General features: G+C 43.4%; 1 protein-coding gene across 1 annotated transcript in view; it reads left to right on the top strand.

Annotated features, from left to right (window-relative positions):
* LMNB1 (lamin B1) overlaps window positions 1–12,194 on the top strand; it is a 43,489-nt gene extending 31,295 nt beyond the window's left edge. Inside the window, exons 6-11 of the mRNA XM_006266900.4 lie at window positions 1,327–1,547; window positions 4,809–5,034; window positions 7,601–7,705; window positions 8,168–8,287; window positions 8,910–9,023; window positions 11,447–12,194. Of these exons, the coding sequence (XP_006266962.1) occupies window positions 1,327–1,547; window positions 4,809–5,034; window positions 7,601–7,705; window positions 8,168–8,287; window positions 8,910–9,023; window positions 11,447–11,488 (828 nt within the window). The 3' untranslated portion in view covers window positions 11,489–12,194. The remainder of the gene's footprint in view (window positions 1–1,326; window positions 1,548–4,808; window positions 5,035–7,600; window positions 7,706–8,167; window positions 8,288–8,909; window positions 9,024–11,446) is intronic.
* The last annotated feature ends 544 nt before the right edge of the window (window positions 12,195–12,738 follow it).

Here is a 12,738-nt window from a genome sequence, read left to right as displayed (position 1 = left end):
ATTTAGAACTAGCCAATTGCGGGGCACGAATTTGCATACGACGAGCGGGAAACCTTTGCACCGTGCATTTCTGTGCTGCAAAGGAAATGCACCCTGCAAAGATCGCTGCAAAGTGGCGGGAACACTTCCCTGCACGCGGGTTCTCTGCACAGCAGAACTCCTCCGTGCAACGAAGTTGTAAACCCACAGGGATAATTCTTAGTGCCGAAGCGCGCACACAAAAAAAATCAGACCTTTGGGTCATGACAAGATGTATTCTAACTCTCAAACTGTACTTTTTAAGTACTTTTTGAGATGTCATGATTTAATGTCACTACTTCAGAAATTGGAAACAGGTTCTGACCACTTTCTTGTCAAGGTACAATAAACATAGCTGGTACAATCTTCAGCAGGACTGAATGCATCGTTGTGGAAGGCATGGTATAGAAAAGGAGACAAGATTAGTGAATTTGAGTTCACTGAAGGCAAAATGGTTTTCAGTCTCATCTAGGATTTAACAATTAGGATATATCAACTATGAAATTAGTTGCTGCACTTGGGCAGTAGGAACCAGCAGCATACCTATAGGCTGGGGAACTTCCTTCTCTAAAGCACGATGGCAGAAAGAGATCTTGGAGTCATTATTGACACCAAGATGAACATGGGCTGACAATGCGAGAACATGGTCAGTAGGGTTAACCGTACCTTGTTGTGCATCCACAGATGTATCACAGGTAGGGCCAAGGAGGTGATCCTCCCCCTCTATGCGACACTGGTCAGGCTGCAGCTGGAGTACTGCGTCCAATTGTAGGCGCCGCACTTCAGGAGGGATGTGGACAGCATTGAGAGGGTCCAAGGGAGGGCCACTCGCATGATCCGGAGACAGCAGGACAGGCCCTATGAGGAGAGGCTATGGGACCTTAACCTGTTCAGCCTTCACAACAGAAGGCTGAGGGGGGGACCTGGTGGCCGTCTATAAACTTACTAGGGGGGACCAGCGGGGTTTGGGAGAGACCTTGTTTCCCCTGAGTGCCTCCCAGAGTAACAAGGAATAACGGCCGTAAGTTGCTAGCGAGTAGGTTTAGACTAGGCATTAGAAGGCACTACTTCACAGTCGGGGCAGCTAGGATCTGGAACCAACTTCCAAGGGAAATGGTGCTGGCTCCTACCCTGGGGAGAGGAGGCTTGACGTTTACCTGGCTGGGGTCATTTGAGCCCAGTTTTCTCTCCTGCTCAGGGCAGGGGGTCGGATTAGAAGATCTACAAGGTCCCTTCCAACCCTACATCTATGAATCTATGAAATTTAGTTTAATTATGTTGCCACTGTTTTGTTTTTTCAACTTTTAGTCAAGAGCATGGCTGGATAGGATGCAAGAACTGGAGGACACACTGGCTAAGGAAAGAGAAAACTATCGCAGGATGCTGACTGACAAAGAGAGAGAAATGGCAGAGATAAGAGACCAGATGCAGCGACAACTGAATGATTATGAACAACTTCTGGATGTTAAATTGGCCCTCGACATGGAAATCAATGCATACAGGAAACTGCTGGAGGGTGAAGAAGAGAGGTATGTAGTCAATGTATCATTGAACACCGGTGTCCCTTTAAGCTTTATTAAGCTAGTTAGCTCTCAAGAGACTTGTTGGGACGCTTTTTTAAGCACTTCAGGTTCTTTGCTTCCAAGTTAAACTCTGAATGCATCTGTATGTCTGTGGACACACCCCACTTGAAAGCTGACCTATAGAGGTCAGAAATTTTTGGGGCAGGAATCCATATCCTTTCCCTCCACGCTGGCTCATCAAGATGCAGCTCTGTGATGACTTTAGTTATGAGGTTTGTAGTTATTCTTTCAAAGGGGTTACTGTGTTACTAGCCAGCTTTCATAAACTAAAAAACTAGAGCTTTAATTTAAAAAAAAAAAAAAAAAAAAAAAAAGCATTGGAGTATTAAGTAGCTTATATTCTTGTTTTGTTTTTGTACTTGCATATTATATTAATGACCATAATAACTAGAGCAGGGGTGCTCAACCTTTGGTCTGTGGGGCTTACATGGTTCGAGAAATTTGGCGGCAGGGCAGCGGTGGCAATATTAGTACTGCCCTGTTGCCAAATTTCCAAACCCCAACCCCCAAACTCCCTGCAGCTGGGTTGGAGCCAAGTCATATTTTCTTCCCCCTGTGAGCCAGGTCAGGGCTGCTTAACACTTTTTGCCCAGCTGCATGGCATCCCACTGTGATCACTCTGGGTGCCAGATTGGGACCACTGGTGGGATCCAGCCCATGGATGAACTGCGCATTGCCTATCTGGCCCACAAATGTTGAGCACCATTGAACTAGGTCATGCTTATCATTTCATAGGCTGAGTCTCTGGCCTACATGAAATGCCAACCTGGACCTACAGTTTTTAAATCTTACTCCTTTCAAACTAGGTCTGAAGAGCTTGTGGTTCTTCCCCATGAGGCAAGAAGTGACGCTTCAAAAAGTTAATGTGCCTTGGTTCAGCACTGGCAATTTTATTAATTGCCCTGATGACTTTAGGTTAGGTTCAAGGGAGAAGGCATGGCGCAAGTTATTTGATACATGTATTTAGTAATTCAGTCAGTATCAGATCAAACTCTGTGTACTGATACTATAGTCTTTGATCACCATATGCTTCCAAAATGGAATCCAGGTCAGTATAGCCCTATGTGAGGTGCAACTTTTCATAAGACATAAAACTGTTGTAACATTTTTCCTTTTAAAAAGCAAAGTGGGTATATTGTAGAGGTGCACTAATACATCAGTCCCATATCAGATTGGTACAGATATAAGGAAAATTGACAGTATTGGCAATATGGCTTTTTTTGGCTGATGTGGCCGATTTTAATGTCACAGATAAATGCCCCTGTGCATGCATGCAGCCATAGTGTAGCACGCAGGTGGCCAGGAGCACAGCCCGGCAGCATCCAGCTGATAAGTCGCTTGTGGGGGAAGGGGAATGGGGGGAGTGGGATTGGGACAGGGGCAGATGCTGCCTAGCTAGGGAAAGGCACAGGACGGAGCTGCAAGCAGCTTGTCTGGAAGGCACAGGGAGGAGGGGGGGCAGCTCCTGCCACTGTGCACACCCTGGGGGAGGCATGCACCCCTGGATCTGCACCCAGGGTGAGGTGGGCTGCTGCTGTGGGCTGGGGCTGCGCTGGGCTCCTGGTGCGGGGCTGGTCTTGGTGCAGGCAGCAGTATCACTGGGAGTGGGGCTACGGTGAATTTTTGGGGTGGCTACAGCCCCTCACGTGCGCGGGGGGGGCCCCCCCCCCTTCCCATAGCCCTGCTCCAGAGCTGCCCACCCTGAGTTCTGCCCAGGCCACCCCTGCTGCTGGTAAGAGCTAGGTGTAGCCCCAGCCCACAGCAGCAGCCCATCCGTGCCCTGTATATAGATCAGGCGGCACACTACTCCCCATGCCCTCCCAGGGTGTGTGCAGTGCAGGAGCTGCACCCCCCAGTTCCATCCTGTGCCCCAGCCCAGCTGGGCAGCACTTCCCCCTGCCCTTGCCCCACTCCCACTCGCACTGTGGAGGCCATGATCTACCCTCCCCCTGCTCCTTCCCCGACAACAGACTTACCAGGCAGATGCTACTCTCCCAACTGCCAGGCTGCATATTGGCAATTGGATCGGCATTGGCAGATATGGCTCCTTAAAAATCGGCCATCGGTATTGAGCCAAAAAAATTTGTCTGCACCCCTAGTATATTGTGAACAATTCTGCAGGCCACTCTCACAAAGGCTCATGCTCTTTTCAGCAACCTTAACAATAAAAAAGGGAGGAGTTTTTAGTGTTAGAATAATTAAAACGTGTGGCAGAGGAGTTCAGTTGTAAAATAAATAAGAAGTATTAAGAATACTGTTTTGTTGGTCTGGGTTAAGTGGTAATGAAATTCTTGAAATATCAGGCCGAGACATTGGAGCAATATAGGACAATGAGAAGCGTACTGTGACATTTTTCAATGGCAGCCTTTGTTTCTTAAAGCCAAATTACGTTTTCTTGAGCACAAGTACAGAAGTACTTGTGAATAGGGGTCATCATTGACCACAAGATGAACATGAGCTTGCAATGCGATGGTGCAGCTAGTAAAGAGAGCAAAACACTGGCTTGCATCCATAGATGCTTCTCAAGCAAATCCCAGGACATCGTTCTCCCCTTGTACTTGGCCTTGGTGAGGCCGCAGCTGGAGTACTGCATCCAGTTTTGGGCCCCACAATTCAAAAAGGATGTGGAGAAGCTTGAGAGAGTCCAAAGAGCCATGCACATGATCAGAGGTCAGGAAAACAGATCTTACGATGACAGGCTGAGAGCTCTGGGGCTCTTTAGTCTGGAAAAACACAGGCTCAGGGGTGATCTGATGGCCACCTATAAGTTTATCAGGGGTGACCACTAGTATCTGGGGGAACATTTGTTCACCAGAGTGCCCCAAGGGATGATGAGGTTGAATGGTTATAAACTGCTGCAAGACCGTTTCAGGCTGGACATGAGGAAGAATTTCTTTACTGTCCGAGCCCCCAGGGTCTGGAATAGCCTGCCATTAGAGGTGGTTCAAGCACCTACATTGAGCACCTTCAAGAAAAAATTGGGTGCTTATCTTGCTGGGATCCTATGACCCCAACTGACTTCCTGCCTTCAGGCAGGGGGCTGGACTCGATGATCTTCCGAGGTCCCTTCCAGCCCTAATGTCTATGAAATCTATGAAGTGATAACTTATTGTTGCTTTTTCTATGTTATCCTATGTACGTATAGAAAAAGCTTGTATTACGAAACTTGTTTCGGGGTTGTTTGTTTGTTTTCCCCTTCAAATCCAGGCTGAAACTTTCTCCCAGTCCTTCTTCTCGAGTGACAGTCTCTCGGGCATCATCAAGTCGTAGTGTACGCACAACCAGAGGAAAGAGGAAGAGAGTTGATGTGGAAGAATCTGAAGCCAGCAGTAGTGTCAGCATCTCCCATTCAGCATCTGCTACTGGAAATGTTTGTATTGAGGAGATAGATGTTGATGGCAAATTTATCCGCTTGAAGAATACTTCAGAGCAGGTTTGTAAATCTAACTTGTTCTGATACGCTGATCAGGAGGAGATGCTCATGGCTGCATGTGTGGCTTTCAGGTTTATATATTGTGTCACTGTGCAAGCACATTGGTAAAACTAGATAGCTCTAGTGTTAGGAACTAAAATAATGATCCCAAATTACACTCTGTAACCAGTACTCTCGTTTGGGGTTGTTTTTCTTCCTGGTGTCATATGTAGCAGATGCTACTGACTGTTTATGGTTATTTAAGACAACTTTGTATTTATTAATATTACTGTAGCTCCTAGAGGTCCGAAGTGATATCAGGGTCCTGTTGACCTAGGCCAAAGCACACGTTGGGTGTGTCATTTCGTCATCTGCGTAGTAAGCTGCCACCCTGATAGAGCTGCCATCGCAGGTCAGTCACCTGGTTGTGTGTTTGATCTTACCAAGCTGGATCCCTGTGCTATTTAAATACTCCTTGTGGTCCAAGTAGATGAATACATTGTCTTTTTACCTCCAAGGTTGGCTAGCATTCTTCCTGGGCTCAAACTTTTCTTATCCCTTCATGGCAACAGGATGTGGTGGCTCAATTGCCCTACATCAGTTTTTTTCAATTGGGTGTTGTGGTAGCAGGTAAAACTGCTCTCTGCATGTTCTGCCCCCGCCCTCCTTGTATTAGAGAATGTCAGCTTAGATCAGCTATCTTCATAGTTTCATAGTAGCTAGGGTCAGGAGGGACCTGAACAGATCATATAGCCTGACCTCCTGCCACAGGCAGGAATGAATGCTGGGTTCACAAGACCCCAGACAAGTGATTGTCCAACCTCCTCTTGAATTTGCCCAAGGTAGAGAGGCGAGGACCACTTCCCTGGGAAATTGGTTCCAGATTTTGGCCACCCTAACTCTAAAATATTGCCTTCTGATCTCCAACCTAAACCTGTTCTCCATCAGCTTATGACCATTGTTCCTCGTCACCCCAGGTGGTGCTGGGGAGAAATCTTCCTCACCCCCACCATGCTCCTCCTATGGGGGAGGATGGAGGAGTGTGGGGGACAGTACTGGGAGTGGAACTGCCCTATCTGCTTCTTTATCTGTAGAGGGGGGAGAGCATTGGGGGTACTGGACCAGCAAGAGCTGCTCAGCACAAGGCAGCTCCTGTCTGCTTTAGGCTGATCAGAGCCCTAATACAGGAGGAGCACGTCCACATGGCACAGCCCTTCTCAGCAGCAGAACCCAGCTGGGAAGTGCTCGGGTAAACTCAGGCAGCACCAATAGTAGTTCTCAGCCAGGATTGCCAAGTGGTGGCTGGGTGCCTTGACTCTGAAAAGGTTGAGGACCAGTGCCCTAGGTGCTGGCTACCTCAGATTTTCCCAGTAGCTTAGGGACATGCTTACTGGGAGTAGACTGGCTTTACAATTTGTCTTCAGGAACATGTACTAGTGGAAGCAAAGGCATGGGCTTTGTGAAGTCTTAAAAATAACACGTTGCATGTTTCCTGAACGGCTTTGAATATCTTTTTAGGTTTAGCTCAGTGTGTGCTAGGGAGTCCAGAATCTCTCCCTCTAGGTTTTTTTGTAGCTGCTATTAGACTTAGGCTAGACTCAAGGCTCAGACTTCTTTGGGTATGGGATGCTAGACTGATTTTTTTTGGAGTTTCAGCTTTGTAAGTTAGCCCCCCTCATCTAGACCCCTGTGTATTAAACTAACTGTTGCACTTGGGGGTGAGGGGTAAGTATATGAGTTATTTAAAGTGGTAACAGTTCTCCATTATAGTGAGGTGATTTTGGACACCATTTCAGGAAAGACTGTCGAGGAGGCAGTGCAATAAGCTTCTACCCTCATACAAGTATAGACCTGTTTTATTTACAATTCAAAATGAAATTCATAACTTGATATGGATCAGCCAGCTCTGACTTGCATGAGATAATAGGATGGCCATGTTTCAGCTGGTCTCCATACTTATGAAGGTAGGCTGATTTGCTGTTTAGGAAATGGCAGAAGAATAAGATCTTTAAAAACAAAAGCTTAAATTCTGCATACAGTTTTGGGAAACAGCTATTCTACAGAGACTATAAATGTGTTGTCAGTTTCCATTAGCTTTTGCTTATGAAAAGCAGTGTTAAATCAACCATGGCAAATGCTGTTATGACACAAACATACCATTGTCATGAAAAGGTATGTCTTACAGAACTGACAGACAAGAGAATTCTGGTTTTCCAGGAAATCAAGCATGTTTGTATGCAAAACTTGACTCCATAAAAAAAATGTTTATAATTGCTTCATGAGATGCATAATACTGAAATCTAGTTGTAAAGAAGTATTGGTTTAAATGGCCTATGACACCAAAAACAAAATCTTTGCCAACCTACGTAATTTTCAATACTGACATGGGGCAATTTGCTATGGTTAAATTCAAAAGCAATCTAGGTAACTATGAGAATGAAGTGATAACAAATATTACTACAGGAAACTTCCCACAGCTAGTTCAGTGGTTGGATGGCTTGAGGATGTGTTCTGTTTGCTTTGCAGAAGATTATATGTAGTTGATAGAAATTTAATCTCTCCCCCCCCCCCCCCCTTTTTGTATTAGGATCAACCACTGGGAGGCTGGGAGATGATCAGGAAAATAGGAGATACTTCTGGCACTTACAAATATACCTCAAGATATGTATTAAAGGCAGGCCAGACTGTTACAGTAAGTGAACCAAACTCATATATTTTTAGCTGTGAAACAGTTGTTTTGAAGGAAGAGATGTGAAAATTCAGTGGAGTTTTCAGTCTTGTCATTTTATTAAATGATCTGAAAATAAGACTAAAGCATTTGTACTGGCTTTAAGGGCATTAGTTTTTGGCCAAGATGATTGGCTTCTGCTTAACCTCTTGAACAGGGAGTCATAGCTACAGATGTTTTGTGCATTTTCAGTTTTGACCCTGTATTCACAAAGGTGGCAGTCCCATTTTGAACCATCCAGTATGTAGAGGTAAATGCAGGTGTATCCCTTAAAAGTATACATTCAGTGTTTTATAAGACTCCTTAAGAGCAGCAGTTCATTGGGTTATTGCACCTAATCCATTTGCTCATACTGTAACCATAAATGCAAACATATTATATAAAACTTTTTTCCATTAAGGTTGGATTCTGACTTACTTTCTCTAGATCTGGGCTGCAAATGCTGGGGTAGCTGCCAGCCCCCCTTCTGACCTCATCTGGAAGAACCAGAATTCTTGGGGAACTGGCGAAGATGTGAAAGTTATATTGAAAAACTCTCAGGGAGAGGTAAAGTACTTTTAGACATAGTTAAACCCAATCTGATTTGCTCATTGGACTGACTTTAGGTGAAAAAACAGTAGTTTACTGCAAATAAGTGAGGTAGAATTGTGTGGGTCTGAGTGTAATCTTAAGACCGACTTCCTTGTCATGATGGTCTTATGTTTCACGGTAATGTCCCAAGCCAATGTCTTTACTTATACAAACTTTCCTACCCCATATATTTTCAGAAAAATGAATTCTAAAGCTTAGCTCTGATGCTTAAGATCTTGTGCAGCTGAATAAAGTTTCTTCTGTTGACCATTCATCTGTTCAAGTAGGGTGCAAGACACCAGGGTTTTAAATAAATGCATCTAATTTGAGGAACAGTTCTGGTACCTAAGAAGTGGATACCAAAAGTACTTAAAAAAGGAAATGCATCAAGGGAGTTAAAAATTTTAAAGTTATCATCAGATTTTGATGGGACCTAATTGACTAAAAGAATTCCATAGGAAAACCCTCTGAAAAGGCAACTTGTGTTGTATTCCCATTTTTTTCAAGTAGGAATAAAAAAGATACCTGAACTAAGTGCACAGTGTCTCTAGACTTAATGAAACTAGATTTCACAACAATTAATTTAATTTTATTGCAGGAAGTTGCTCAGAGAAGCACTGTCTTCAAAACAATTTTACGTGAAGGTGAAGAGGAGGAAGCTGAAGAAGAAGGAGTTGAGCCTGTTGAAGAGGAGGATCTTTTCCACCAGCAGGTAACTTGTTTAAATTGTTTTAATTTTATAAGATGAAATCCTAAGCATGTACCGATTTAATTTTGGGAAACTAAGTTGAACCTGACATGTTTTCAAGTTCAACTTTAAGCAGGAGGGGAGCTCTGCCCCTCTCCCCCAGTCATAAGAAATAAAAACCTTGAACTGCTGTTTATACTTTATAATCCCGTGGGAGAATTGGATAACCAAGGAAATGGCCCAAGAGGTAAAATGCACTAGAAGTATTAATATAACGTCCGTCCCCGTCCTCTTCTCTTCGCCTCTCTCCCCCCCCCCCCCCCAAAAAAAAAAAAAGTTTTGACTTTATTTTTGTGCACGCAACAAAAATACTGCAAGTACAGAAGTCTGTACTATAGGGATTTCAATTGCAGGTAAACTCTGCATGTAAATAGAATGCAGTTTTTATAGTACATTTGGAAGAAAGACTTACAATTGAAACATATGCTTGATCTTAGCCAAAAGGCTGATACTCCAAACTGGCCACTCTTGCTGTACAGATATGACTAGTACAGAGTGGCTCAGCACAATGCTCTACCTTGTGTTCTGTAAAAATACTCTTACTTTCCCACATCAGCTATGACTTAAGTTTCTGGTGTATATTGAGGCAAGGTAACACAGGATACTAGTTTATTTGTGTTGTGTGGGCATGCAAGCACACATACAGTGGGGGCGGAAAAAAGCTCTGGCTTCCGTGGGAAATCCAGTTGCTGGGCTTAGTTTACATTCTGTGAAGTCTTATTAGGCGTTAATATATTTAAATTGTGGTTTAAGTGCTTCCAGCTACTGTTCAGCTCCTGGGACTACATAGTTCATTTGATTGTCAACCCCTTTAACCAATTCATATTTTTAAGAAAAATGTCATAACTACTGTATTTTACCTGAATCTAAGACAACCCTGAATTTAAGATGACCCCCCTAATTGTTGGATTTTTAGACATTAGAAAATTTACACATTTTATTTTAATTTTCCATATCTAGAATCTAGGTAGTGGAGAGTCCTTTTCAAATTCATCCCTCCCACCGCTGCCACAGGGAAAGTACCATACTTGAATAAGATGATGACCCCTTGATAGTTAGATTCTGTTTATGGAAAATTATTGTAAATCATGTATAAAAATTATTGAAGGTTTGTGTTTAATTTCGTCTCTCCCACTGCTACAGCAGGGAAAATAAATCTGGGAAGTTAGGTAGTCCCTTTGCCCCCACCTCCCCCTTATTGTCAGACCCTGCTGTCCATGAGCACATGGAAATGAGGCAAGTTTGAAAATATTGACTTTGAAGTAAACATACCTGTAGGTACTCATAGACTTAGTTCATCCAGGATTTATGCATTTTGTCTCTTTTGCAACTGCTGAAGGTTTTAGCACAGCTACTCCATAAACACACTTTTTAAGCAGCACTGTTGTACTTACTTGTATAGAATACAAACTGTGCATGATATTAGTTAAAGCCAAAAGGCTTATTTACTTTAGGCCCCCTCTACACATTAGTGTAGTTAATTGTGCAGTTACCCTCAGACCAGCTACATGTGCAAAGTAGCGATCATGTCATAAAATGCTCCAACCAGCTATAAAGTTAGACCTTGAAAATGTGTGCTACCTTTATAGCTGGATGGGTGCACCATGCCCCTGCCAGTCCCAGAACAGTGGGACTCAGCCCAGCAACTGCTGGGCTCTGGGTCCTGGCAGCACGAGGACCCAGAGTCCTTCAGCTGTGGACATGGGGTGCTGGGACCCAGCTGGGTCCTGGTAGCCAGGTGGTACAAGTGCCTTGGGTGTGCATGAAATCCCTGGGGCTGTAGGATAATGGCAGCTTTGGTCCCACAGCTCCAGGGGTGCGTGGGACATCCCTGCAATTGGGAGTCCCTCAGCTGAGGGAGTTCCCAGCTATGGGAGCTTGCTTCTTGCCAGTACAGGGGGAGCCTGGGATTGGGATCTAATGCATGATCCCACAGTCGCACCTCCTGCACTGTCACCATGGCTGAACTGGGGGAGGGGGCACACCTCATCTTAGAATTGAGTAAATAGGCATGCTGACTTCACTTACACCCCCCCCCCCAACAAAAACAAACAAACAAAAAAACCCAACCCCACAAAAACCCCCTCTAGTATCTTGCACATCCTACAAATCTTGCCATTTATGTAACTTAAAGGATTTTTCAGCATTACTCTCTGGAAAGTTTCTTTTAAACTTTGCTTTGGTGGTTACCCTTCTTTTACTACCTCTTCCAAAACAGGCTACATAATATTCCTCTAAGACTCCAAGTTAAAGCTGTTTGGTAGATTTCATTTAAACTGTACCAAATGTATGCAACATGTAAAGTTATACATCTGCTGTGGCTTTTACATTGTGAAGCTTTTCAGTCTAGAGGTTTTCAGAGCTAATTCTCCTTCTTTTCATAACAGGGAGATCCTAGGGCAGGCAACAGAAGCTGTGCCATTATGTAACTCCTCCAGTCAACCAACCAGCTTCCTCACATGATGGTAACCCTTGCCTACAGAGCAGTCTTCTCAGAAGCACAACATATTTTTGTATTTCCTTTGTGAATTTTTAAGCTGCGAGTCTGATGGCCTTAATTTCCTTTGTCACTGAAAAGGAAGTTTTGTAAAAGAAACCATATCCATAACTTTCTTGCAAGATGTGAATTGCTGACACTGAACTCTGTACTGTTTTGAAAATGACTCCTCATTTTTAGGTCAAGCTTTCTTTTTATCTTTGTTAGAAGGGAAATATACCACTGTGTTTGGGGGTTTGTTTTTTTTAGATTACACCACTTAGATTAGCCATCTGCTGTTGACCTCTTTTATATTAGGTGCTGTTGGGGAGGGGAAGCATTTTCAATGCTATGAACTCTTTTGTACTGAAGATTCTTTTTTGTGTTTTTTACTACGCAATCAAGTTAATAAACTTTTTTAGAAAAACTTTGTTTGAAAAAGGAATATGGCCTAATGATCACGTAAGCACTCAGAGGATGAAGGATGCAGCAAAACTTTTTTATTGGTACTTTTTTTTCTTTACTTAGATTCTTAACCAAGAAGGGGGGGAGGAGGGGGGGGTTCATGTTAAATGCGTTAGTTGTGTTTTTAAAGATAGTGTAACTTGCTTAAATTTTCTTATGTGATATTAACAAATAAAAGGCTGTTTTACTATCAACTGACTTGTTTGTTCACATTTTCCCAATGTTCCTTTTTGGGGAATAGGCTAGATGGGATGAACTATGGAATTTAACTTTAGTCTTCCACTTCCGAAATACTGTGGTCCCTATAAACATGGAAGGTTCTTGTACTTTTTTAAAATCTACATTTAAGACTGTATTAATCCACTGGGTCAAACTTTATCAAGCCTACAGAAAGACTAGCTGAGGGTCTGGAATTTGGATTTTCCTGTAGAACTGTGAGCGCCAAAAACTAAATAACCAAATCTGTCTAATTGTTTTAAAATCAAGTTAAAGTTGGTTTAGTATCTGTGCTAACTGGGAAATGCCATTTGGCTAATAAAATTCACACTACTGCTACATATGATACAACTTGCAAGAGGAAGGTTTGGGGTATTGGTTAGTGCTTATCAAACAAGTGTTGTTGCTATCTGATTTTGAATGCTCCCTGCAGAGGTGATGGATACATTTGATAGTATCATTTGGAGTGAAGGGTTTGTTTTATCTGGTTAGTTAGCTTACTCTGTGGCATGCATAATCCTT

This window comes from Alligator mississippiensis, chromosome 3, assembly GCF_030867095.1.
Source record: "Alligator mississippiensis isolate rAllMis1 chromosome 3, rAllMis1, whole genome shotgun sequence".
NCBI lineage: Eukaryota > Metazoa > Chordata > Crocodylia > Alligatoridae > Alligator > Alligator mississippiensis.
This window is presented reverse-complemented; position numbering and strand designations above follow the sequence as displayed.